We start from the raw sequence: 23,875 nt of genomic DNA on the forward strand, positions 1-23,875 counted from the left end.
TTGTTAACATTACTGTTTTTCTGTTGTTGACATTACTGTTCTTCTTTGGATTTTGTTTAAATTATTGATTTTCTTTGGAAGTTGTTAACATTGTTTTTCTTTGGATGTTTACATTACTGTTTTTCTTGGATGTTGTTAACATTACTGTTCTTCTTTGGATTTTGTTTAAATTATTGATTTTCTTTGGAAGTTGTTAACATTGTTTTTCTTTGGATGTTTACATTACTGTTTTTCTTGGATGTTGTTTACATTATTGTTTTTCTTGGATGTTGTTTACACTATTGTTTTTCTTTGGATGCACAGAGCTGGAGAAGTTTGTGGCCGGTTTTGTACACACATATCGTGTGGGCAGTTTACTTTGTGTCTTGATTAAATAATGCGTTATTCCTGGGGCTAGTAGCGACCACGATCCAGTCTGAAGTCTTCCAAAAACATTATTCGTGATTCTACTTTTATAACCTTTCATTCCAATTCGTGTTTATCTTTGAGTTTTGGCTCGGTGGAAAACAGAGAGTTTCCGTCAGTGCTTCCTGAAATAAAACCAAACCTGAGTCAAACCAAACAGGTCCTAAAATCAGGAAGTCCTGGTTACTGTCTCTCCTGAGTGTGAAACTCAAGGACTTGGAGGAAGACGGTAAATATCAGCTGTGGACAGCTTTATGCAAAACAATGGGGTGAGATGAACCAGATATTTGAGACCTCTGAGATCTACTGTTTAATTGTTGGGAATAAAGGAAAGACTGAAAACTTTCTGCAGGATTTAAACTTTAGTTTTGTTGCTTTTGATCGATAACAGAAAACTAGTGACTTGTTTATTTTGGCTGGAAGTGAAATGTTCCTTCCGCTCTGCACTGGTCATGATTAGAGTCCGGATTAGAGTCCGGATAGGGCTTAACTCAGCTTTTACTGTACTATAAGAGTTTTTACAATAAGACAGAGTGAGCTCACAGGTTTTAACGTGGGTACAGTGTGAGTACAGCTGAGCCGGTTTAGCCCCACATGTGAGGGATATAAAGGTAATGAGGAACCTCCTGCCAGCTGCGTCTAATGTGGGCCAGCACCGAGGATCTCTGGGGGCCTTAGCAACACTAAAACAGACCATGAACGCAACACAACAGAAACAAATTCACCACGCTTAACCAGCGCAGGGCCCACATCAGGAAGGGACAAAGAAAACAGACTGGAGGTAGTATCGATCGGAGGCATGTGGACGCTGTTAAATTCCAGGCAAGTCCTCACATGGTGGGAAATGAACAGAAAGACAAGAGTGAGATAGAGAGAGAAAGAGATGACAGAATAGAAGAGAAAAGGGAGGGGAGACGAAGGTGAAGGTGAGAGGAAAAAGAGACAAGGTGAAACGAAGACACATGGACACATAAACAGAGAGAAAGACAGAAATAGAGATGAGTCAGTCCTCCCTGCTCCTCCTAACCTTCCAGCCCGGCTCTCAGCTGGGTTACATTCCTGTCCGGTCTTGCTCTTTCTCATCTCTACCCCTCTGCCTGTGTGGCTCCCCGGCTGGCTGCTGTGTCCACTGTTACTGCTGCAACTCCACATCCCCCCCCGCCATGATGCACGGGTCAGCAAAACCTGCTCCACCACGTCCAGTCTGCACAAGTTTAGGTCCACTGATACAGATGGAATGAGCACTAATACTCATCTGCATCCAAACTTATGATTCAGTCTTCACAAGCTTTGAGTTAATAATTACTTTAACTCTTCCTGTCCCATTAAAGTTCCAAACCATAGACCTTTCTGGAGTCCCTGAGCTCCCTTGTCTCGTAGGTTCCTCTGGATCTCTGCTGCTGTGGACGTGGTCCAGACTCCAGCTGCTACAACTACTACTATCCGTCTCCCCTCTATCCCTCTCTCTCTCTCTTCATCTCCCTCGATCCCTCTCTCCAACACGGTCTCAGCAGATGTGTGTCTAACATGAGTCTGGTCCTGCTGGAGGTTTCTGCCTGTTAAAGGAAGTTTGTCCTTGCCACTGTAACTTGCTAAATGCTGCAAAGTGCTCTGCTCATGGTGGATTAAGATGAGATCAGACTGAGTCCTGTGTGTAAGATGGGACTGGATCTGATCCGGTCTTGATGTTGGGTGTTTGTTAATAATAGAACATAGAGTACGGTCTAGACCGGCTGTGTTTGGAAAGAGTCTGAGGAGAACATTTGGTCTTGGATGTGGATCCCTTAATAGCAGGAATGTCCACAAATCTCCAGTCAACAGGGTTCAGAATAATAATGTGATCCCACTATAAGGACAGAAGGAGACACAAACACTATCAAACTAATTTGGTAAAGATCTTAATGTTCTCTAATATCTCTAAATGTATAAACTTGTCTGAAGCTCCCAGCCTTCTTCCTCTCCTCCTCCTCCTCCTCTTCTCTCCTTCTCACCACCTTTCCCCCCTCTCCTTCTGTTTATTATTCCTCTCCTGTTACAATAAGCCTGACCTCTGCGGCCCCTCAGGGGAACAAATCAGGATCTCTTCTAACGTTTCCTCTGGAGCTAAAGAAAGCCGTGTTCAAACACAGACTTTTATTAATGTTTGTTTTAAGAGCCCGTCTGATGATCTGGTCGCCCGCCAGGGTTTAGTCACAGCGATTACAGTAAAACCTCAAACATGAGCCCAGGCTGTTGAACTGCTCAGCCGTCATAAAATAAATGATCACTTCGTCTGTGTGTGTCAGAGCTGCACGCCAGAACTGAATTAGAAATAATGTCGAGCTTTATGCTGAGACATTTGATTTCATGAGTTTACATTTCAAGATATATCCATGTGTATTAAATCACTGGCTCTTCTGTAGATTGTGTATTTCTACTGCTCATGATTGGAGATGTTTTCTTAGGAGTTGGTCTTTGTCATGTTAACAGATGGAACATGGATCAAACTGTAAAATCAAATCCAGGGCAAATAAATGTTTGTCAAACATGGTTTCTGTCATTATAGTTAGTTCTTACCACCGTGTGGAAGAAAGAAAGAGTTCTAGAATGCCTTTGATATCAAAGACAGAGTTCTAGAATGTCTTGATATCAAAGAAAGAGTTCTAGAATGCCTTTGATATCAAAGACAGAGTTCTAGAATGCCTTTGATATCAAAGACAGAGTTCTAGAATGTCTTGATATCAAAGACAGAGTTCTAGAATGGCTTGATATCAAAGACAGAGTTCTAGAATGTCTTTGATATCAAAGAAAGAGTTCTAGAATGCCTTTGATATCAAAGACAGAGTTCTAGAATGCCTTTGATATCAAAGACAGAGTTCTATTCCATTATCAAGGCCTTGATTGACAGTTGTGTCGACCAATGAGGCCCCTGCAGCGCTGCGTGCTCCGGATTATGAGAGTAGAGGAGGAACAGTGAGAGGAAACATAACCAGAGTCTTTGAACGCACCACAACCATGAGAGTCTGCTTTAAACCCAAACAACAACCTGTGACACTATGGACTGGAACCACCTGAGGGAGTGGTCGAACTTAAGCAACAAGGTAAAGGTGGGTTTGGTACATACAATCAATGGTTGAGACCAAAACAGAGCTAAAAGACAGCGTGTTCAGGAAGCTTGCAGTTGTTTTTCTGAAACCAAGCCACTCCAACATCTTTCATCCAACAACAATCTAACTGGTTTACCTTCGAGTGTGCTGCCTCGTCCTTCCAGGGCGTCCCCCAGGCCGGTCTGGTATCGAGCACTAACAAAGATGTCGTACTGGGTGCCAGGCTGCAGGTTCTTCAGGACAGTGGCCGTGTTGTCCCCCTTCACTGACAGCTCCTTTCTGGCGCCGCCTGCAGTCGGTCTGAACGCCACACGGTACTGAAGCACATTCCCCGGGGCTGCCGCCCAGGACACCTTCATGGAGGACGTGGTCTCGTTAAAAACTCTCAGGTCACGAGGGGAGCCCCTGACTGGGAAGGAGAGAAAACAGGGTTTTGAAATAAAATAAGCATGGATAAAAAGTGAAGCACAAACACGCTAAAGCGTCCTTGACCGAGACCCTGAATTCCTTGTTGGGCTGCAGAGCAGAAAGCTGTGTTTGTTCTGGTCAGCCACCAGGATGTGGATTAGTCTGAAGTACTTTTAAACATTCGCACAAGTCCCCTTTGAAAAGTAATTGTTAAAGTAATGCAGTGAGTCATGCGCCCTACTTAGCTCCCTGTTAACGCCTACTTAAGTCTGTTACTGTGAACTCTTTTATTGTTACATCTGCCTGACTGAGATTTTTCCAGCAGAGTGATGAAAATGGCACAATTTAAATAAAATGTTCAGTAAATGTTTCCGAAAGGAGCTCAGGAAACAAAAAAAGAAAGAGGAACCAAAGTGAGGTGATCTCACCGTCGTCTGAAGTCGAGTTTTTCAACACATGCGGCGAGCGAGCTAACAGGCGATCCATGCCTAACCTCATAATTTCATAGCTTGGAGATAAAGTCGCAGCATGGTAAATATTCTAATGGATACAACACCGCAGCCATACATGGAGAGGAAAAACATAACTACATCTGAGAGCCAGCTGGGTGTTTCATGTCACAGAGGTGCAGGCTGGGATTAATCCTGCCTCTCTTTATAAACCATCAAAAACAGGAAAATCCTCCTCAGACGACGAGCAGCTGGAGGAGCCGGGAGGTGAAAGGTACACGGAGACACGCTCAGATGTGATGGTTCCAAGGTGGACAGGGATATAAAGTGTTTATTCACAGTATTTTGGCTCAAGGGCATTCATCTTTGGACGCTCCCTCCTCAACATCCCACACTGGAGGTTTCTCAGGGCTCAGTTTTTCAGATGTTTTAATTTGGATAAGGAGGATTCAGGTTTAGAAATCTTATCCATCTTTTTTTAAGTCCTTGTTTTTCAAAGAAGATCAACTTTATACAGACGTAGACTTAACAGATAACCAAAGTCTGATTACCAGTGTTCTAAATAGGACTTCACACTACAAACTTTGTCCACAGGGGGCGCCAAAATCCTCCCAAACTGATGATCCTCACAGCTGCCTTCAATTTAATATTATGTGTTTGGTACTGGCAGCTATTTGGACCAGAAATCCAGAAAAATAACACACAAAGAAGAGATTTTATAAAAATGGCAATCTATTTTTTTAATCTGAACAGCCTGTTTCAAGACTTTATCCAATCCAACAGCTTTAATCTGATCAGATTACTTAGAAAAACCGGGCCTCTGAGATTACCTTCCTTTGAATTAAAAATAAAAAAATGTCAAATTAATTGTTTAAATGAAGATTACAAGAACTAATAAAAATATTACATTTTAAAATTATAAGTTAAATTATTTTGTTTTAATTTGTGACACATATTTTTAAATTTCACCTTAGATTTTTTTTGTATTAAAATTTAAAAAAAATGTAACCTTAATTAATCTCTTAATTCTTAATCTTAATTAAAATCACAAAAAATACACATTTTACATATTTAAAATTGTAACTAGATTTTTTTAATTTTAAATATGTAAAATTTATATTTTTTTAATTTCACCTTAAAAAAATTATTGAAAAAAATGTTTACTTAATTTTTAAATGTATACTTAAAATCTTAATTAAATGACAAGAAATAATTAAAAAAAAGACATTTTAAATTTGTAAAACATGTTTTTTTAAATTTCACCTTAAATTATTTTTATTTTTTTTAATTAAAATTTGAAAAATTAACAGAATTTTTGAATGTATAATTAAATTTTAGTTTTTTTTTTAGAGTCTTTCTCTAGTTTAAATTTAATTTATTTCTGTATTTATCTGTAAGTTTCTTTACCCTTATTCTGGTACTACTACCTGCTACTACTTCTGTGTTGCTGCAACAACTAAACTACCCCCCGATCAATAAAGTCTTATCTTATCTTATCTTTTATAAAGACAAAGAAACATCTTAACATTTTAAAACATCAATAAAAGCGTCTCTCTGCTCTCGTGAAACATAACCCTCATCTTGTCTTCTTCATTGTTTATCACCTCAGAGTTTATCTTGACCCAGCTGACATCTACTTCTCCCCTTTCTTTGCCTCCTTCTGTTTTTCATTCCTCTCCCTGTAAGGCAGGACAGATCTGACGAGGAGCTCGATGGGTGGCAGGTTGTACTAACACTGCAGAGTTCACTTTCCACAGCGGGTCAGAGACGTGTGGACTCCTGGAACTCCCAGAACACTTTGGAATAAAACACCGAAGGACGGATGACGGCATCGAAAAGTCATGTGTGTTTGTCGGGATGAGATCCAAAGACATCTCCATTGTGGTCTTTAAACGATGCATATAAAATAAATTCAGCTTGGACTCTGAGTATTTTTATACTCCAACATCTTTGAGATTTAAAGTTAGAGTCCCACAGCACAAAGTCAGAGTCACACATGTGCCGGCACCTGCTGTGGATCAGAACCAATGACTCAACCATTACTCAACGAGCTCCTCAGATTTCTGCTCTTTTGGACGGAAATCTGTTGTGGAACAAAAATCTGAATTTCAAACCCTCGCCATCTGTTATCAGGATCTGTTAACCCTTTAAACCCAGGGCTTTGGATTTGGGTTTTATACCTTGTGTTAGAAGGGGTCACATCCAAGCAGGTCATACCCTGTACTGCCCTGTTAGAGCTGTTTTTTATGCTTGCACTAAATAAAAATAGAAACTATTAAAGATCTGAGAGGGGACATTTACAGCCCCAGAGTAAGAGTGAATCTGTATTCACCTTCTTTGGTGGTGCCGTCAGTCTGCTGCGGCACTCCGGACCCGGCGCTGTATTCAGGGATGACGGTGACCCTGTAGGTGGTTTTAGGCAGCAGCTCCTGCAGCACCTTGGTCGTCTCTGCTCCGACAGTAGCCGTCTCCATCCTTCTGCTTCCATCCCCGACGGGTTCGTAGGTCAACCTGTAGCGAGTCACGGCTCCTGGTGCTGGATCCCATGACACCCTGAAGCTGTCTGTGGTCTCTTCGGATACTCTGAGGTTCTGCACAGAGCCCAGCTCTGCAACAAATGTGAATGCCTCATGTTACTCCTTGCACGAGCCGCCTTAAAGATTACATATGAACGTCTTCAGTGAATCATAAATACCTTCTAAAGTGGTCTCATAGCCGGTCAGAGGCAGGCTGTCCCCCTTGTCGTACTGGGCGTAGACGTTGACTTCATAGCGGGTGAGAGGGGTGAGGTGAGGGAGGAGGGTGTTGAGCGTGTCCCCGGGTACTGACATGGAGATGTAATGACCGTCGATTTCATCTGCTGGCTTGAACTGAACCATAAAGGACTCAACGCTGGTGGCGTCGATTTCCCAGGAGGTCCTGAAGCTCCTGGGGCCGACCTCGGAGAAGGACAGCGCCCTCGGCTGGACCATACCTGGAGGAAGACAGCGGGGACAACATGAGTAAAAGACATTTTAATCAAACACAGATGGATTTACCACGACTTAAAATCCCCCAAAGGTGATCTTTATGTACGTTTTTAAAATCCAATGAAACATTTATGTTTGCTAATAGCGCTCTTTTTGATAAAGCTTATAGTTAGAGCTGGATCAGGCTTGGACCAGGTCTTAGTTATGCTGCTATAGGCTTAGACTGTCACACTGGGATCCTGTCTTTCCCTCTCTCTCCTCTCTCTGCCTGTCTCTCACTTTAACTCTTCCTGTCCCATTAAAGTTACTAACCATAGACCTTTCTGGAGTCCCTGAGCTCCCTTGTCTCGTAGGTTCCTCTGGATCTCTGCTGTAGATTCTTTTTTTGGGGTCTGTTATTCATCCTTTCTTTCTTTCTTTCTTTCTTTCTTTCATTCCTTTGTTTTTCTTTCTTACTTCTTTTTCTCCTTTGTTTCATTTCTTTATTTTTTCTGTTTTTCTTTTTTCTTTCCTTCTTTCCGTCTTTCATTCCTTCTGTCTTCCTTTCTTTCTTTCTTTCTTTCTTTCTTTCTCTCTTTCTTCTTTCCATGTTTCTTCATCCTTTATGTCTCCTTTTCTCATCCAGTCCTTTCCTTCTTTTATTCCTTCACCATTTATTCTCCTCATTTTCTTTTTTCTGGTCTCCCTTACTTCCCTTACTCTCTTTTCTTAGACCTTTTTGGAGTCCCCGGTCTTGATGTTGGGTCTTTAGAGTACGGTCTAGACCTGCTCTGTTCAGAAAGAGTCTTAATTTTTCAATACCGGCTGTATCTGCCGTATGTGATTGCATCCATTGGGGTCGCCCCCTGCTGGCCATTAGAGAGAACACAGCTTTAAGACCCTTCAGTCTTTGCTCTACTTTTAAAACCTACATGGTAACATCCAATTCTTGTAACCAGACCCAACGGTAACTCTTTAATTTACATGTTCTTCTTTGTTCCACAAACTTTAAAAGTTAAAGAAAAATCCCTACAGCCAGGATAAAGATAACTGTAAAATAAATGAGGTGTAATAACCGGAGCAGAGATGGACCCTGGAGGGCAGAGGTCGACCTGCAGGCCACTTTATGAAGGTGTTCAATCTACAACCATGTGACAGCTCCATCCATCAAACAGCATCAGCAGGACGCCTGCTGGGAAGCTCCCTGCTGAGGGTACACTCAAAGCAAACATGCTTTATGAAGGCTGCTGCTCTCTTCTCCTAAGTCGACATAAGGTCATTATTATGTAAGTATTATATAATGTGCAACCAAAGCTATGCTGGCAGAGCTGGGAGCTCCTCTTGGCCGAGGCTCTGAGTGATTAATATTTGGCCCTCAGTGGGTGAAACAGCTTTTTCTGAGGAGCTCTTTAAACCTGACTAGCAGATGTTCAGGGGGCGGATAATGGTTTCAGCACAAAGAATGCATCTCAGAGTCAAGCTCTGTTTACGGCTACGTGACGGACTACACACCTGACAGTCTGGATCGTCTTCATGCCGTAATAACAGAGTCATCTGGTGCTTCAACTAACGCTAAGAAGTCCCTTCAACCAGTGTTTGACCCACTTCTAATGTTTCCACATGCAGGAACTCTCTCTGCCCCTCGGAGATCAAAAGGTGGACATGTGTTCAACACATTGAGGCGAAGACGAGGAGGAGGAGGAGGAGGAGGAGGGGCTGGATGAAAAAGACACGCTTGGAAAAGTGAAAAGAAAGTAATTGCGGGCATATGGGAGACTGTCAGTATCACTCAGGAGTCTGCAGAGTGTGGTGGTGTGGTCTGACTGCAGTAATTAATTATCAAACATGGTTTCAATATCAATAAATATCAATATGATAATAAAACAAACGCTCTGCACCAACCGCTGGTTCTCATCTCATGTGGGGTTTGATGGAAAAGACCTTCAAACTGATTCTCTGTGCCCATCCAGAGAGGAGAGATTACAGCATCTCCACCTTTCATGAGCAGACTCCAGGGTGGAGCGATGATTCTAGTACGGCTTGATTTGAAGTCAAACCATAGACTGAATGAAAAGATGGACGACACGACAGCTCCTAAAAAACTCTCCCTACTGACTGGCTGCAGCGTAGGTCGTAAAGCTTGTCTCCTCCATGTTAACAGAGGAGACGCCAAACTCAACAATTAAATTAAAGGTGCAAGCGTTGATGAACGGGCCCTCGCACACCTGCAACCACAGCCTGATGTTCACCACTGCCTGATGTTCGCTACCGCCTGATGTTCACCACCGCCTGATGTGCAGCAGGTGTTGCTGTGCTGCACTTTATGAGGCCTAGGCTGAAACTGTGAGCATACAGCGTTCAGTTATGAGCATCGTGTCCATTGCAGTTTTTGTTGTTTGGACTTGATCAGAGAAAAGGTCTAGGGCAAGACCTCTTAAATCGAACCCTTAAGAATCAGGGTGAATAACTGAAAAAAAAAAGATGGCCGACTTCCTGTTGGGATTTCACCACAACGTTAAGAGGCTTTTTTGTAGGTCTCAGAGGACAAACACAGACTGAGAGAGGAGAGACCCTCCACCATGAAGGTCCAAAAGAAGACGAATACCATCACCTCTCACTCAAGCCCACACTGCACCTAAATATGCAGCTCAAGAACTGTCCCCTAGTCCACCTGAAGACCCCCAAAGACCACAAGAAGGACAGCCATACTCGATCCCAAGTGACCGACAATGATGATGATGTCAACAAATGTGGCTCTCTTTAGCAGTCTTTTCAAATACCGTTAAAATCAGCCCAATCAATGTAAATCAACTCCTGTAGTTCCACTCCAGTCCTTTAGGTGGCAGTAGAGCCTCTTTAAGCTGGTTTGTCAACTGACAGTAAACACCAGTAGAAAAAGAAGAAACTGACTCATCTTTTTTTAAGTGAGACATCGTCATCACGCCTGATATAAGTATTTAAACTCACAGCACCGCACCATCAGCATAGAGTAAGACTATCACTCACCTTTCTTCTTGATGATCTGTAGTTCCTGCTCGATCCTCAGGCAGATGGACTGTGTGAGTTCTTTGGAAATCCTCTCGAATGCATCAAAGTCCTCCACGGTGTACACGTGGGTGTCTACGGGTGAATTGGCGATGGCTTCCAGCTCCGATCGTACGGCGTCCTTTACGCCGACTGCAAAGATCTCCACATCAGCCTTCCGCAGTTTGGTCGCCGGATCCCTGAAGGCGTCGGAGGACTTCCCGTCGGTGATGAGGATGGTGATGCGGGGAACGTTGGGACGGGCTCCTCTGACGTCCTGGAAGATCTTCTCTCTCACGTACGTCATGGCCCTGCCGGTGTTGGTGGAGCCGCCGCGGTACGGGAAAGTCCTCACGGCCTTGACAACGGCGTTCAGGTCGTGGTGGGTGTTCAGGTAGAACTCAGTGTGGGGGTCCCTGCTGTACTGGACCAAGCTTATCTGGACCTTACCGGGCCCGATGTCGAAGGAGTTCACCAGCACCTCCAGGAAAGCTCGGACTTTGGCGAAGTTAGCCAGACCGATACTGTAGGATCCGTCGACGAGGAGGACGACGTCGGCTTGGACGTCCACGCCGAGAGAACATTCTGATGTGGGACAAAACAAAAAGTGTGAGCTTCAATGAAGGCTCATGATGCTGATATGATGTTATGACACATTTAATCTGTACAGGAGGCGTTTTTCAACAGGAGGAACTCCCGGTGTTCTGGTTTTAAAAGTGACCCTGTAAACTGGAGACCTTCAGCTGAACGTGTCAGTGTTTGTGGAGTTTACATAGCTGTTGAAACACAGAGGGAGTTCCTGGGAATGCAAACTAGTTTAGTTTTTATTAAGATTTCAAAATATCCTCATCAGATATTTAATGATGGTCTAAAGACGTTTATGAGGGATGCATCCGGCTGGGAGTCTCCAGTTAACAGGGTCGCTGTTTAAACCAAAACACCGGCCGATCTCTGCGATCACGTCTTTTTGAGTTCAAAAGGATTTTAAAGCCGTGTTGAAACGTCTTTACTACTCGCACTTATCTCCTCTCACGTGTTGATTCAGTGAATCCATCTGTGATGAAATATAGCACCATCTAAAACAGACCAGCTGAGTCTCTTCATGCTAACAGGCTAACTGTTGTGTTGCTCATAATGATACCTGCCTGTCCGTCTGCTTCTATGGTGTCATCTGTGATGAATGGCATTCCTCTTTGTGTTACTGCCCTCTACTGGTCTGGTGGTGTAGTGCATTTACTTTATTCCTCCATACGTCACTGGCCTGATTTACACAATCTACCCGGGACTTCAGCCCACGGTGGAAACGCAGACAACAATGGGGGACCAGGGACCTTTTAGTTCAGGGTGAAGTAGCTCAGGGGGCTAAAAGACCCTAAAAATGCACCTCTATTAGATTCCAGGTGCTGCTGGACAACTGTGTCCACCTTCCAGTGAGGAGGCAGGCTGAAGCTGTGGTCCATCCTGCTGCTGGTGTGTGTGTTCGACAACCCTTTGCACTGGTGCTTCACAGATTAGTTGATGTTTGTATTTTAAGCTAACTGTGTTTGGATCTTTGGAAAGATCAGCTTCTCTTTTGTTTGTGTTTTTAAATAAATTCCTTAACTTTGCTCTTATTTTGTCCCTTCTTTCTTGTTCCCAGGGCTTTGTTTTTATTCTAACTTCCCTCGCCTCTTGCCAAGTCCACCGAAGCTCAAATTTATCAGCTATTTAGACTTTTTATTGACTGTAGAGTTGAAGGAGCTTCCAAAGATCTCTACTCACCCACTGACACTTTCACAGGCTCTGTCATCTGCATGATGGTGACAGGATCGCTGGGCGTCAGGCCCTTCAGAGCGTACAGGCTGATCTGGTATTGAGTGTCCGGAGACAGGTCTCTGACCACCACCGAGGTCTGACCCGCGCCCACGTAGAGCTCCTGCCGCTTGCTGCCGGTCATCATGGGGAGCATCTGCACCTTGTATCCAGAAACCTCTCCGATAGAGGAGTCCCATGTGACCCGGATGGACTTTGAGGCCACTTCGAGGACTTGGAGATTGGAGGCTGGCTCCACAACTGAAAAATAAACAGAGTTGGAAACAGAAGTATGAGAAAATCTGGATTTCAGTGTGAGATACATTTAAAAAATGTTGTAAGTGGTTTTGATCTTAGAAGAATAAAAGAAGTTCATCCTACCTTCTTCTCCGCTGACGAGTGAGTTGAGCTGATCGTCCACGCCGGCACACACCTGAATGATGAAGTCTTTCTGCACACTCTTGATCATGTCAAAGTTGGCGACGTTAAAGATGTGTCGTCTGTGAGGAGTGGAGGCCATGAGCTTCATCTCCTCTGAGTCGGCCTGCTGAATCCCTGAAAGGAGAACAAAATGAGACGGTTATTACTCCGGGGTTGATTGGCAGCACTGGCGGCATTTTGAGGAGTAATCGGTGCATATTTGCTCCAGCTCTGGATGAAGAGAGGAAGGTTCAAGAAAGTTAAGTGAAAATGTCGTTTTTCCACATTAGAAAATTAAAAGTTCTCCAGCTGGATTCATAACAAGAAACGCCGAGGCTCGAGTGTTTCAGATGGAAAGAGTGACAGCATGGGCGTAAATATGAAACAAGTCTGACTGCATTTTAAAATTTTACAATCCTGTATTCTTTAACAACACTCGGACTGGACAAGTGGAGCTGTTACGCCTTCAGAAAATACAGTTTAAATTCCTCTCTGACTGATGGATGAAGTATTTATACTCCAGTACTCTGCATCAGTGAACCAGGAAGAGAGAGGGGTTAAAAATCCTTCTTAAAGAGCTCATAGTGCCCTGTTACCCCTCTAGAACATTCCCTCCCAACATGTAGGCCTGCTCATCGTACCTAAAGTCTCTAAAAGTAGTATGGGAGGTAGAGCCTTCAGTTATCATGCCCCTCTCCTTTGGAATCATCTACCAGTCAGGGTCCGGGAGGCAGACACCCTCTCTACTTTTAAGAGTAGGCTTCAAACTTTCCTTTTTGATAAAGCTTATAGTTAGAGCTGGATCAGGCTTGGACCAGGTCTTAGTTATGCTGCTATAGGCTTAGACTGACACACTGGGATCCTGTCTTTCCCTCTCTCTCCTCTCTCTGCCTGTCTCTCACTTTAACTCTTCCTGTCCCATTAAAGTTACTAACCATAGACCTTTCTGGAGTCCCTGAGCTCCCTTGTCTCGTAGGTTCCTCTGGATCTCTGCTGTAGATTCCTTTATTGGGGTCTGTTATTCATCCTTTCTTTCTTTCTTTCTTTCTTTCTTTCTTTCTTTCTTTCTTTACTTACTTTCTGTCCTTTATTTTCTTTCTTGCTTTCTTTCCTTCTTTGTCTTTTTTCGTTTTTATTCTTTCTTTCTCTCTTTATTCTTTTCATGTTTCTTCATCCGTTATGTCTCCTTTTCTCATCCCGTCCTTTCCTTCCCCATTTCTCCTCCTCTTTTTCTTTCTTCTGGTCTCCCTCTCTTCTCTCTTTTCTTAGACCTTTCTGGAGTCCCTGAGCTCCCTTGTCTCGTAGGTTCCTCTGGATCTCTGCTGCTGTGGACGTGCCAGACTCCAGCTGCTACAACTACTACTATCCGTCTCCCCACTATCATCTCTCTCTCTCTTCATCTCCCTCTATCCCTCTCTCCAACATGGTCTCAGCAGATGTGTGTCTAACATGAGTCTGGTCCTGCTGGAGGTTTCTGCCTGTTAAAGGAAGTTTGTCCTTGCCACTGTAACTTGCTAAATGCTGCAAAGTGCTCTGCTCATGGTGGATTAAGATGAGATCAGGCTGAGTCCTGTCTGGAAGATGGGACTGGATCTGATCCAAGAGGGGTATTAAGATGTCCCTCTGATCGCTCTGTAGCAGCTTCTCATGATTCACAGCTCCAAACACTCTTCACTTATCTCCGGCTGCCGTCTTTGAAACTCTTTGATTATGATGTGTCTCCTTTAATAAATCCTGTTTACCCGTTGTCCTGTCCCTTTAAACGGCCGTAGATGATCTGTTATTATCACTTTCTAAACAGCTCTTTTTAACACCATAGCAACAGCACACTCCTGTTCCTCCTTCCTGACTCTGTGGAAAGTCTGACAGGGAAGCCTCAGTGTAAACAGACATAAAACTTGCTATCACTCGTTTCTCATATTAATGATGAAGGAATTTCAGCCTCCGCTGTTACGTCACGACCGTCCGAAGCGTTAAATGGTGAATGGAAAATGTTATAAGTGGAATTTAATAAACTTGTTCTGGCTTCGTACCGAGAACAAAGATCTCCACCCCCCTGCTCCTGAGCTGCTTGGCGTAGCTCTCCACTGCGTCCTCCGATTTGCCGTCTGTGATGATCACCAGCACTTTGGGGAAACCCCTCCTGGTGCCGGCCTCCTCGGTGAACATGTTCGTCAGGAGGTAGTTCAGGGCGTCACCTGGAGTAACAAAGCAGGGTTAGGGTTACGGTGTCACAACAACAACACCTGACAGACTTTGAAAGAAGCAGGGCGTGGAAACAGCTTCAGTTTGACGAGGAAGTGGAAAGTCTGCAGTAACAGAAACATGTGAATATAAACAGACCGAGTGAGACAGTGTTTACAGGTGCAGCCACAAACACAGTCATGATAGTGCTAAACATCAGGCACCTGTGAGATTGGTAACCATAAATGTAAATATTATGAAGAGTATTAGTGCAACAAGTGTCCTGCACAATCTTCTACTTGCAGAAAATAACAAAAACAAATGTTTTATAACTTTTGCAAAAGCTTAGGGATGAGATGTTCCTCCCTTTCACAGAGGAAGCCTTTCTTTATATCATACTTTTGGCTTTCCAGCTTGAAATAAATGAACATCAATGTCAGCACCACTGAAGTCATCAGCAGAGTAATCAACCTGCTTGTGCAAGCATTAAAAAGACTCTGGTGTTATTGTTTACCTGCCTGAACTGATGCAACAGCCAGCTTGAAAATTAATGTTTCAAATGTACTTTTAAAATCATGACTTTTTTTATTTTCATTATTATTTTATTTTCTCTCTTCTGTATAATTTAATTATAATCTAATATATAAAATATTAAATTCATAACATATAACATAATATAATATATATAATTTAATGTAATTATTATGACTATTATTTATTCATTTTATATTCATTTATATTCTAATTAATATGTATCATTATGAGTAATATTTTCTTTTTTCTCTTCTGTATTATTGAATCATAATTTAATAGATACAATATTAAGTTCATAATATATGTCACATATATATGAAATTAATACGTGTGATTATTAGAATTATTATTTATTTATTTTCTATTCTAAATTATTATAATAACTATTTTTATTATTATTAATAATGTTTTTTCAATCACTAATTTATTCACTTATCTATTTATTTTTGTTTTGCATCAGTAAATTGTTTGAGTTGATGATCTGTCTATAAAGTGTAACATTTATAATAAACAGATCTAAAATAAAATCATGACTTATTGTATTTTCATTATTATTATTATATTTTAATGTATTTTCTATTCTAAATTATTATAGTTACTATTTTTATAATTATTAATAATGTTTTACTCACTCATCTAAATAGTTTAATTTGATCTTCTGTCTATAAAGTGTAAAAATTCTAATAAAGAAATCTTTGAAAAAATAAATAAATAAAAATAAAGCTTTTTATTTTGCAGAAAAAACATTGAAATCATCAGAACCTGATCATTAACTAGATTTTTAAACTTATTAGTGAGTCAGAGAATGTTTAAAATAAAAACAACATTCAAACCCACAGAAGAATAATAATGAGGTGAGAACAGGAAGTGTGTGTGATCATCAGTAAACACGGTACCTGTCTTCGTGTCTCCTCCTTTGTACGGCAGAGAGCCGATGGCGCGGAGCAGCGCCGGTCTGGTCAGGTGTTTGTTCAGGTTGAACTCTGTTCGGGGGTCGCTGCCGTACTGGACCACGCCCACTCTGGTTTTGTCCTCTCCGATCTGGAAGGCTGCGGCGGTGGCGGAGATGAAGTTGCGGATGTATTTGAAGTTTGGCCGGCCCACGCTCCAGGAGCCGTCGACCAGGAAGACTAGATCGGCGATGGCACTGAAGGAGCATTCTGGGAAAGAAGGTGAGGAGTGAGGAGAGTATAAACATTCATACATCTAAAAACATGAAAGCTATTTTTCTGGGGTGTGAGTCAGTGGAGGGAAAACTTAAGGCACTGTCACTGTGACGGACACATTGTGCACTACAGCATCAGCGTCGCTCTGCAATACTCCACCTAGAAGCTAGTTGGCAGTGCAACATCTATGCCAGTCATGCCGCCAATTTCCAGTCCTGCTACACTCTCTGCTTGTTTGTGCAAAGGAAACCATGGCGCCTGAATCCAAGTGCATTATGTTGGAGCTGCAGCTGATCATACCGAAATTATTTCAAAGAAGAAGAAAGAGATGTGGGAGGAGTTTGAATGTAAGACTGATGGATGGTGATACTGGAATGTGTTGCTACCCAGCAGATCAATCACATAGGTGCATCTCTGAGCGGGTGCATGTCAGGTTAAGAGAGTATTCTTCTGCCTCAGTACAGAGCTACAAGATCCTACATTGCATCAACACAGAACCATGAATCAGGCTTCAGCGCTCTGTGTGTGTGTGCTCCACTTTACGAACTGCCTCGCCACAACACACAGCTCCAACTGATTCACGCACCATAAATAAACTCCTTGTTGATGAACTAGCTTCTGACGTTTACGCCCAATTGTTATGTCCGTCTTTCATCACAGTTACCGCCACATAAACTCTGTGAACACACTGCTCTTCATCCTCTGGAAAAATCCAGCAGCTGCACAAAATCCAGCGTTTTAGTTTCTGGCTTCACTTTGGAAACATGTGGCACTTTAACTTTGCCTAAATTGAACAAGCTTTACATGCTAATTTAGTCCACCGCTGGAAAAGCAATCAGGGGTTTTTGCAGAAGTGCAGTTTTGGTGAGTTGTTTTAATAATCAAATGAAAACCTGGAAAATGACTCGGCCGGGATGTGACTTCAATTTGAAGAGACAGTTTGATGCTCTAATTTGATTTTTTCGTGCTTTCACGCATTTTAAAGATGATTTCAAAACTTCAAGGCCCTGACATTTTCAAGGGGAATTCTGAGACTTCTCATGGACGCTTACAGGAAGCTGTCTGGATGAAGCCAGGAGAAGTCAGGTCACAAACTGTTTGTGTTCCAGATAAAGCCAGGAGATTTCCGTGGGCGATGTGCATTTGTGAGACAGACTGTACTGTATGTAGGTTAGGACACAGGACTCTCTACACTGTACTGGTTTCTGGGAGTCTCCTTGTGATTTTCCTCTGGAGAGCAGAAGGAAAAACCCTCTGCAGAACTGGGCCACACCAGCACCAGCACCAGCAGCAGCACTGCTCTTGTAAATCAGCATCTGTAATGGTTTCCACTTCTCTCAGCACATCAGGGCCGGGCTCCCCTCAGCTCCGACAGAAGCCTCCCCCGCCCCACCTATGACCCCCTTCACTGAGCATGTGCAGCTTCCTCCACACTGGCACAACCGGATGACTGAACTCTGCAGAGATTTACTAAGGCCTCATTTTGATTATTGCAGCACACAGGGGTGTTGTAGGGTTCGCTGAGCTCACGCTGACGGACACCGCCCATCAGAGAGGAGGGAAGAAGAAAGAGGAGGAAGAGGACTTGGATGTTCGTGACTCACCTCGTCAAATCCAGGTTTTAAATAAATGTGATAAATGACTTACTGGCTGAATCTGAGGCGTCTGGTTTCCTGGAAGTTCCTCCTGTGCTGCCACTGGACTCGACTGAAACACAATCATGTGAATGTAAAGTTAGAAACAGTCGGTTTGTGACAATGTGTTCTTGTTTTTCCCTGTTTCTCTCAGTTACTAGGACTGTTTTCTGCAGACCTGAACTCGTCTTCGCTCATTTCGGCGTTTCTTCTTTTTCCTCTTAAATACGACAAACATGCAAAGAGAGTTCCCAAACGGCGGGACTAACGAGTTGATGTCACTGTTGCTGACAGACTTCCAGGAAATCTCCCGAGTGTTTTCAGATCATCAGTGTGTGCAGCGATGCCAAAACAGACGTCCCCACCAAAACTGCTGGAACTCTGGGTCACTATTACTTTATTTTCCCGATGCAAAGGCAAATAACATTTATATTTTATGTCCTCTGTGGTTTGAATACTCCAAGTTTCTGCTCTTTGTGACTTTCATTACCTAAATCTGTGGTTCCAACATGTTTAACTGTTAAAGGTTCTCAAAAAAAGAAAGAAGGAGGCACAATTATGTGGGTTTCATTGTTTTGCGATTGAAACTTTGAATACTTTTAATTGAAAATTGCAACCACTTTGGTCACATATGCTCCCAAAAGTTAGTCTGCCCTACCTCAAAATATATCTGGGAGCATTTGTGTGCAACCTTTGTTTTCCATTTCCCTGCAAGTCGTTCTCTAATGCCGTCTCTCTGCATGCAGTTTCACCAGTTGTGAATATTTGCAGTGGAAAACATCAAAATGAAGGATGTTTATTTAAAGAAATTGTCAGCCTTGTTGATAAAGGTCTGGTTTGCTTTTGTGGACCATAAAGAGGCATTGCTTTTAATTTCAGTCTGTTAATTAACCAGTTTAAACTCCTCAGAGGGGCTTTGAATTTAAAATTTAATATAGAAACATGTTTACGATGTCTTTCTTTTCAACTGGTTTGGATGTGATTAAACGTCGGTGTATCACAGCTGGGTCGTGGAACTCCTGAAATCTGCCCCCTCAGGTTTTAAGTCCAAGCTTTTAAAGTGGAAAACTGGTTTAATTCATTTTGAATGTAGGACTAAATGGAACTTGTGGTGACGCTGTCCCACCAACTGATGTTTCCATCATCAAGAATGAAACGACATGAGTCTATTTTTGCTCTAAAAAGAAGAGACCTGAACACAGGAATGAAGATCATGGAATCCCAAGACTACTGTCTGAATCGTGATATGTGAAACTTCAACAAACTGCTTTTATTTGTGTTGTAAAAACTGAAAACATGATCCTTTAAAAACTAAAACACTCCTTCTCAAATGTTCCTTTTTTTCAATCTGGAGACTTCCCTCAAAAAGTGACCATCTGCATACAGTTTTTCAGCACAGGTTTGGACGTCTGCTGCTAATTTTCACACACACAGTCAGGTACAAGGTGACTCACTTGTAAGCTGGCCGGAGACGGGTACACTCTCCTCTGATCCAGAGTACGCAGATATTGTTACTTCATAAGACACATCTGGAATCAGGTCTGAGATGGAGGTCTTGGTTGCAGATGCAGGCAGAGTGAGTTCTTTTGTTGATTCTCCTACAAGAATGCACAAAGTCAGAGGGAACCCATTAGGAAACTGTAGCATTACTTCATTTCTACCAGAGTCAAAGTGGGGCTTCAGAAAAACCTGATCTGAGTGTTGACCTGAGGACTGAAAGAGTTGTGTAAACACACGACAACAGTATGATTCAATTTAATAAAAACTTTCCACACTACTATAAATGAAAACACTTGATTTCAACCTTTAAATAACAAATATCAAAGCTCCAAAGAGTCAATAGTTCAATTTAGCAGGATGACAGGGATTTTTAATGTGAAAAAACAACTCCATTAAACATCTAAGATCTGCCTTAAGACACCTCAACTACTTGCTTCATACTCAATTTTAAAAACTGTCCAAAAGTAGGTGTACAAAATATATATATATATATATATATATATCACTGATTTAGGAGAGCAATTAGTTAGTATTTCTTTGCAAAAATAATAAAATACATGGGTTTCAGTCAGCAGTATTTTTTTAGAGTAAAAGTGAGAAATAAAAGTTTGTTTTATTTTCTTTAGCCAACATTATTTGTTTTAATTTTTTGCTGTAAGTGGAATAATTTATCATAACTTAAGCAGTTTATTTTAGTGAATATCATCTATTAAAGTTGCTTACCTATCTAATAGCATAATGATAAATAAGGTAAAGTCTAAACCGTGTTATACATTATCCAGCTAACACAGATATGACTGTTTTCACTGTAAGCTACAGCTAGCTATAGAATGCTACATCAAGATAACAAGATTAAAACACACAAGCTTTGTTACCTCAAAATAATACCCAAAATATATCGAAATATCAAGAAAACAACCAGAAATGTCTTCCTATCAACGAAAAATGAGTGAATAAAATGTATGTTAGCATGTCTGCTAAGAGCTATGTTAGCTATTTCAGTTAGCATATACTTGCCGACCGTTACCCCGACTTTAGCAGTTAAAGAATGAATATTAATCCTCTTAGTCAGCCATGAAGTCAGCTAACAGTTCAGTTTTAGACGACAGATATTTATATTAATGCCATTTTACCTTCATCAGTCAGTTAGCTTCATTACAAAGCAAAGAGCAGGTAACGCCTTGACCTGGCAGCTAGTGAAGTTAGTGTGCGAGTTGACATTCGTTCTGTCAGTTTGTCAGTTTGATAATGTCCAATATGAAACCAACTTCACCTGTGTGGTTCAGTTAGCTTTACTAGCTTACTTTAGCGCTAACTTTCAACGTTATTAATGTACTTAACAGTTAAATATGACAGTCATTTAATTTAGGAATTTATACTCATTCAGTTGACTCAAGCAAAACAGTTAAACCACTCAGTTAGTGATTTTAAAAACATAACTTGACTATTTCGAAGCAGTTAGTTTAGCTAGCTAATGTCTGCTAATGTACTTGACAGTTAAACTTAGCCTTTAGGCTAATGTGCAAACATGCAGGATAAAACTAGTTAAGTAAGATAAGTCAGTCACAGTGTTTAACACTTAAACTAGACAACTATCAACTTTAAATATTTAATAATACTTAGCTCTGTCAGTTAGCTAGCTACAGTTACATCTAGCTATGACTGAATTTAGCTAACTTATAGCTTATAAGTTGCTGAATAGTTACTTTTGCTAACATCTGCTTTTAAAATAATACACTTTGAATTTAATGGTTCTTAACAAGAAAGTTAAACTAGTTGGTTAGTTAAAATCGAGGTCATAATAACACATACACGAGACAACTAACGTCTTTTAACGTCTTAGTCATGCTAGCTTTGTCGGTTAGCTAGTAGGCCTAATGCATGCAACCAAGCCTTACAGTTATCAGTTGACCGTTTTTTGAATGTAGTTAACATTATAGAGTTAACGTTACATATTTAAATTAAAAGTACACCTAGCTGTTATATAAAGTGAAAATGCTGATTAAGAATGGTGATGCTAATCAGCTAGGACAGGTCCAAGTTGGCATTAGTTAGCATGTTAGCTAAGTTATATGTTTTGAAATAACAATATATGTTATTATAACACCTGACATTAATGTTAGATATTTAGGCACCAAGCAGTATTTGACTTGAAATAGCTAGCATTTCATTAGCATTTATTAGTTGACACTAGTAATGCTAAAATCTGTACTTGTCATTTTCGACCATCAGCAGTTTGAAAAGAATAGAAAGTTTATTGGATTTTTGTAAATCTGTGGCTACACTATAAAGTTGGATGCCGATTATTTTCAAAAATGTAACTGTATACTGAAGCCTGCAGATTTTCCTTTCTTAAATAATGGGACACACCCTGGAAATAGAAAGCATACACACCAAAAACCCCAAAATAAAAATCACCATAATCCTTTTGCAGAAGATCATCCTAAATATTTTAATATTCAGCTTTCAGGTTGTTTTCTTTTTAAGTGTCAGCTGATAGCTGACACTTAAAACCATCCCAGCCGTTTAATGGACTGTGAAGGCTGTAAAGATCCACGCTCCTGAGATAAACCAATGCTGACAATTTTCCATGGCAGTGCTAATGTTTTTTCCTTTTTCCCCTTTTCTTTTATCATTAGAGCTCCTGCAGCCAAACATGTGTATGCAGAAATCTCCAGATAATTGCGGGGAGTGTTGAGTCTTGCAGGGCAGACTGGTGTCTAAGTGAGTTTATGGCACTTGTAATGTTACAGGCTCAGCAGGAAATAACTCGCAGGTTTAATGAGCACCCACCTGTGTCTGAGGTCACTTGTATTCTGTAGCCCTGTATCCTCATCTGTGGTCTAGTCCAGGTCATTTGCACTGTGTTCTCATTTAAAATCTTAAACCTCAAATCTGACGGAGGGTTGACTGTGAAGAGAAAAAGCAAACACAGTTAATCCTGCAGCTTTAGGAGGTGAACGTATTGCAATTGTAAGTAAGAAAGGATTTTCCCAACAGTCAACACTTCCAGGGTGAAGTTTGACAAGTTCACTGTTGGAGCAAACAACACAAGACAAACCAAACTACAGATGTGAGAGAGAGAGGCCATTTTACACAAAAATGTCCTCTGTTTGAGCTCATGTGGCCGACAGCCACAGTCATCAACTCATGCAACTACACACTGACACAACAAACAACAAAAACAACACAGCGTTACTTTACCACACTGAGTAAATTCACAAAGGAAACACAAACAGGGCGGAAAACACACAGTTTGGTGAATTTGGCTGTGACGTGTCTGTGGTTGCAAAGAAAGGCCAAAATCAATCTTATAAGCAGCTGTGACCAAACTCTACTACTTTGGTTTGGTTTTAAGCCCTAACAAACTTTTTGAGCTTCAAAAAGCAAGGGTCAAAACTGGTGTCCAAAAAAGAAATGCAGGGATTTAACAGGTCATTTCTGGATTCAAAAATTTGACGCCAATGTCTAATTGGTGAAATCGAAGTGGTGAAATTTGGACACCAAACTAAGATTGAGAAGCAACTTTTTTTTGCTTTACTCTTTACCTTTTGTTTTTGGAGTTACTTTTCTAAAGTGAATAACCTTCAAATATCATCAAAGATGTATTCAAACCAAAAATATTTAGATAAACATTTCTTAAAAATGAAATATCTCAAGGAAATTAAAGCTGCAGTGAGAAACTTTTGTTTTGTGTCCACTTTGGCGCCCCCTGTGGACAAAAGTATACATCTTATCGTTGTGCTGATCTTGTTCTGTACATCCTAAGGTAGCATTTTCTTACAGAAAATCTCATCCTGCATGACAGATGTGTCACTTATTGTTAATATTATCTGTTGAAAATGTAAAGAAGGCTTTTTACAAGGTTTCAGGCATTATAAATTACAACATAGAAATAGTTTAACAACCAGTTAAAAACTCCTCACTGGAGCTTTGAGTGCCTGACTTTTGAAATATTCATAAAGATGTAAAAGAGTTTGAGTATCTGTTGATAAAATGTGATTGGTCATGGCCTTTCTTTGCTTCCATACAGCTCACTTTAACACATTCAGTTTGTCAAACTTTCTGTCTGGTGAGTTATTCTGGAAATAAGCCACCACTCTGTGAAAGAAGGAAAGTTTCCATCCCTGTTAACAAACCACAACATGGACCGGCTGACATCCAGCAGGCTGTCCATGACCTCAATCCAACTCATGAAGCTGAATTGACAAACAACACAGTCACACAAATCTGATTATGAAACTCTCCAGTCCGGATTATACAATGAAGATCTAATTGATCACTTTCCTTTCTCCATTGCAAACCTCACAAAAGAATACACAATGT

At 41.2% G+C, this 23,875-nt stretch overlaps 1 protein-coding gene across 1 annotated transcript in view; it reads right to left on the minus strand.

Annotated features, from left to right (window-relative positions):
* The window catches only part of col12a1b (collagen, type XII, alpha 1b), a 148,630-nt gene that overhangs the window by 121,257 nt on the left and 3,498 nt on the right, over positions 1-23,875 (minus strand). Inside the window, exons 3-13 of the mRNA XM_034700056.1 lie at positions 22,343-22,459; positions 19,504-19,647; positions 18,063-18,122; positions 16,146-16,409; positions 14,565-14,729; positions 12,493-12,666; positions 12,082-12,372; positions 10,303-10,905; positions 7,044-7,322; positions 6,681-6,956; positions 3,628-3,900 (exon numbers count right to left, since the gene is read on the minus strand). Of these exons, the coding sequence (XP_034555947.1) occupies positions 3,628-3,900; positions 6,681-6,956; positions 7,044-7,322; positions 10,303-10,905; positions 12,082-12,372; positions 12,493-12,666; positions 14,565-14,729; positions 16,146-16,409; positions 18,063-18,122; positions 19,504-19,647; positions 22,343-22,459 (2,646 nt within the window). The remainder of the gene's footprint in view (positions 1-3,627; positions 3,901-6,680; positions 6,957-7,043; positions 7,323-10,302; positions 10,906-12,081; positions 12,373-12,492; positions 12,667-14,564; positions 14,730-16,145; positions 16,410-18,062; positions 18,123-19,503; positions 19,648-22,342; positions 22,460-23,875) is intronic.

This window comes from Notolabrus celidotus, chromosome 13 (genome assembly GCF_009762535.1).
Source record: "Notolabrus celidotus isolate fNotCel1 chromosome 13, fNotCel1.pri, whole genome shotgun sequence".
Taxonomy (NCBI): Eukaryota; Metazoa; Chordata; class Actinopteri; order Labriformes; family Labridae; genus Notolabrus; species Notolabrus celidotus.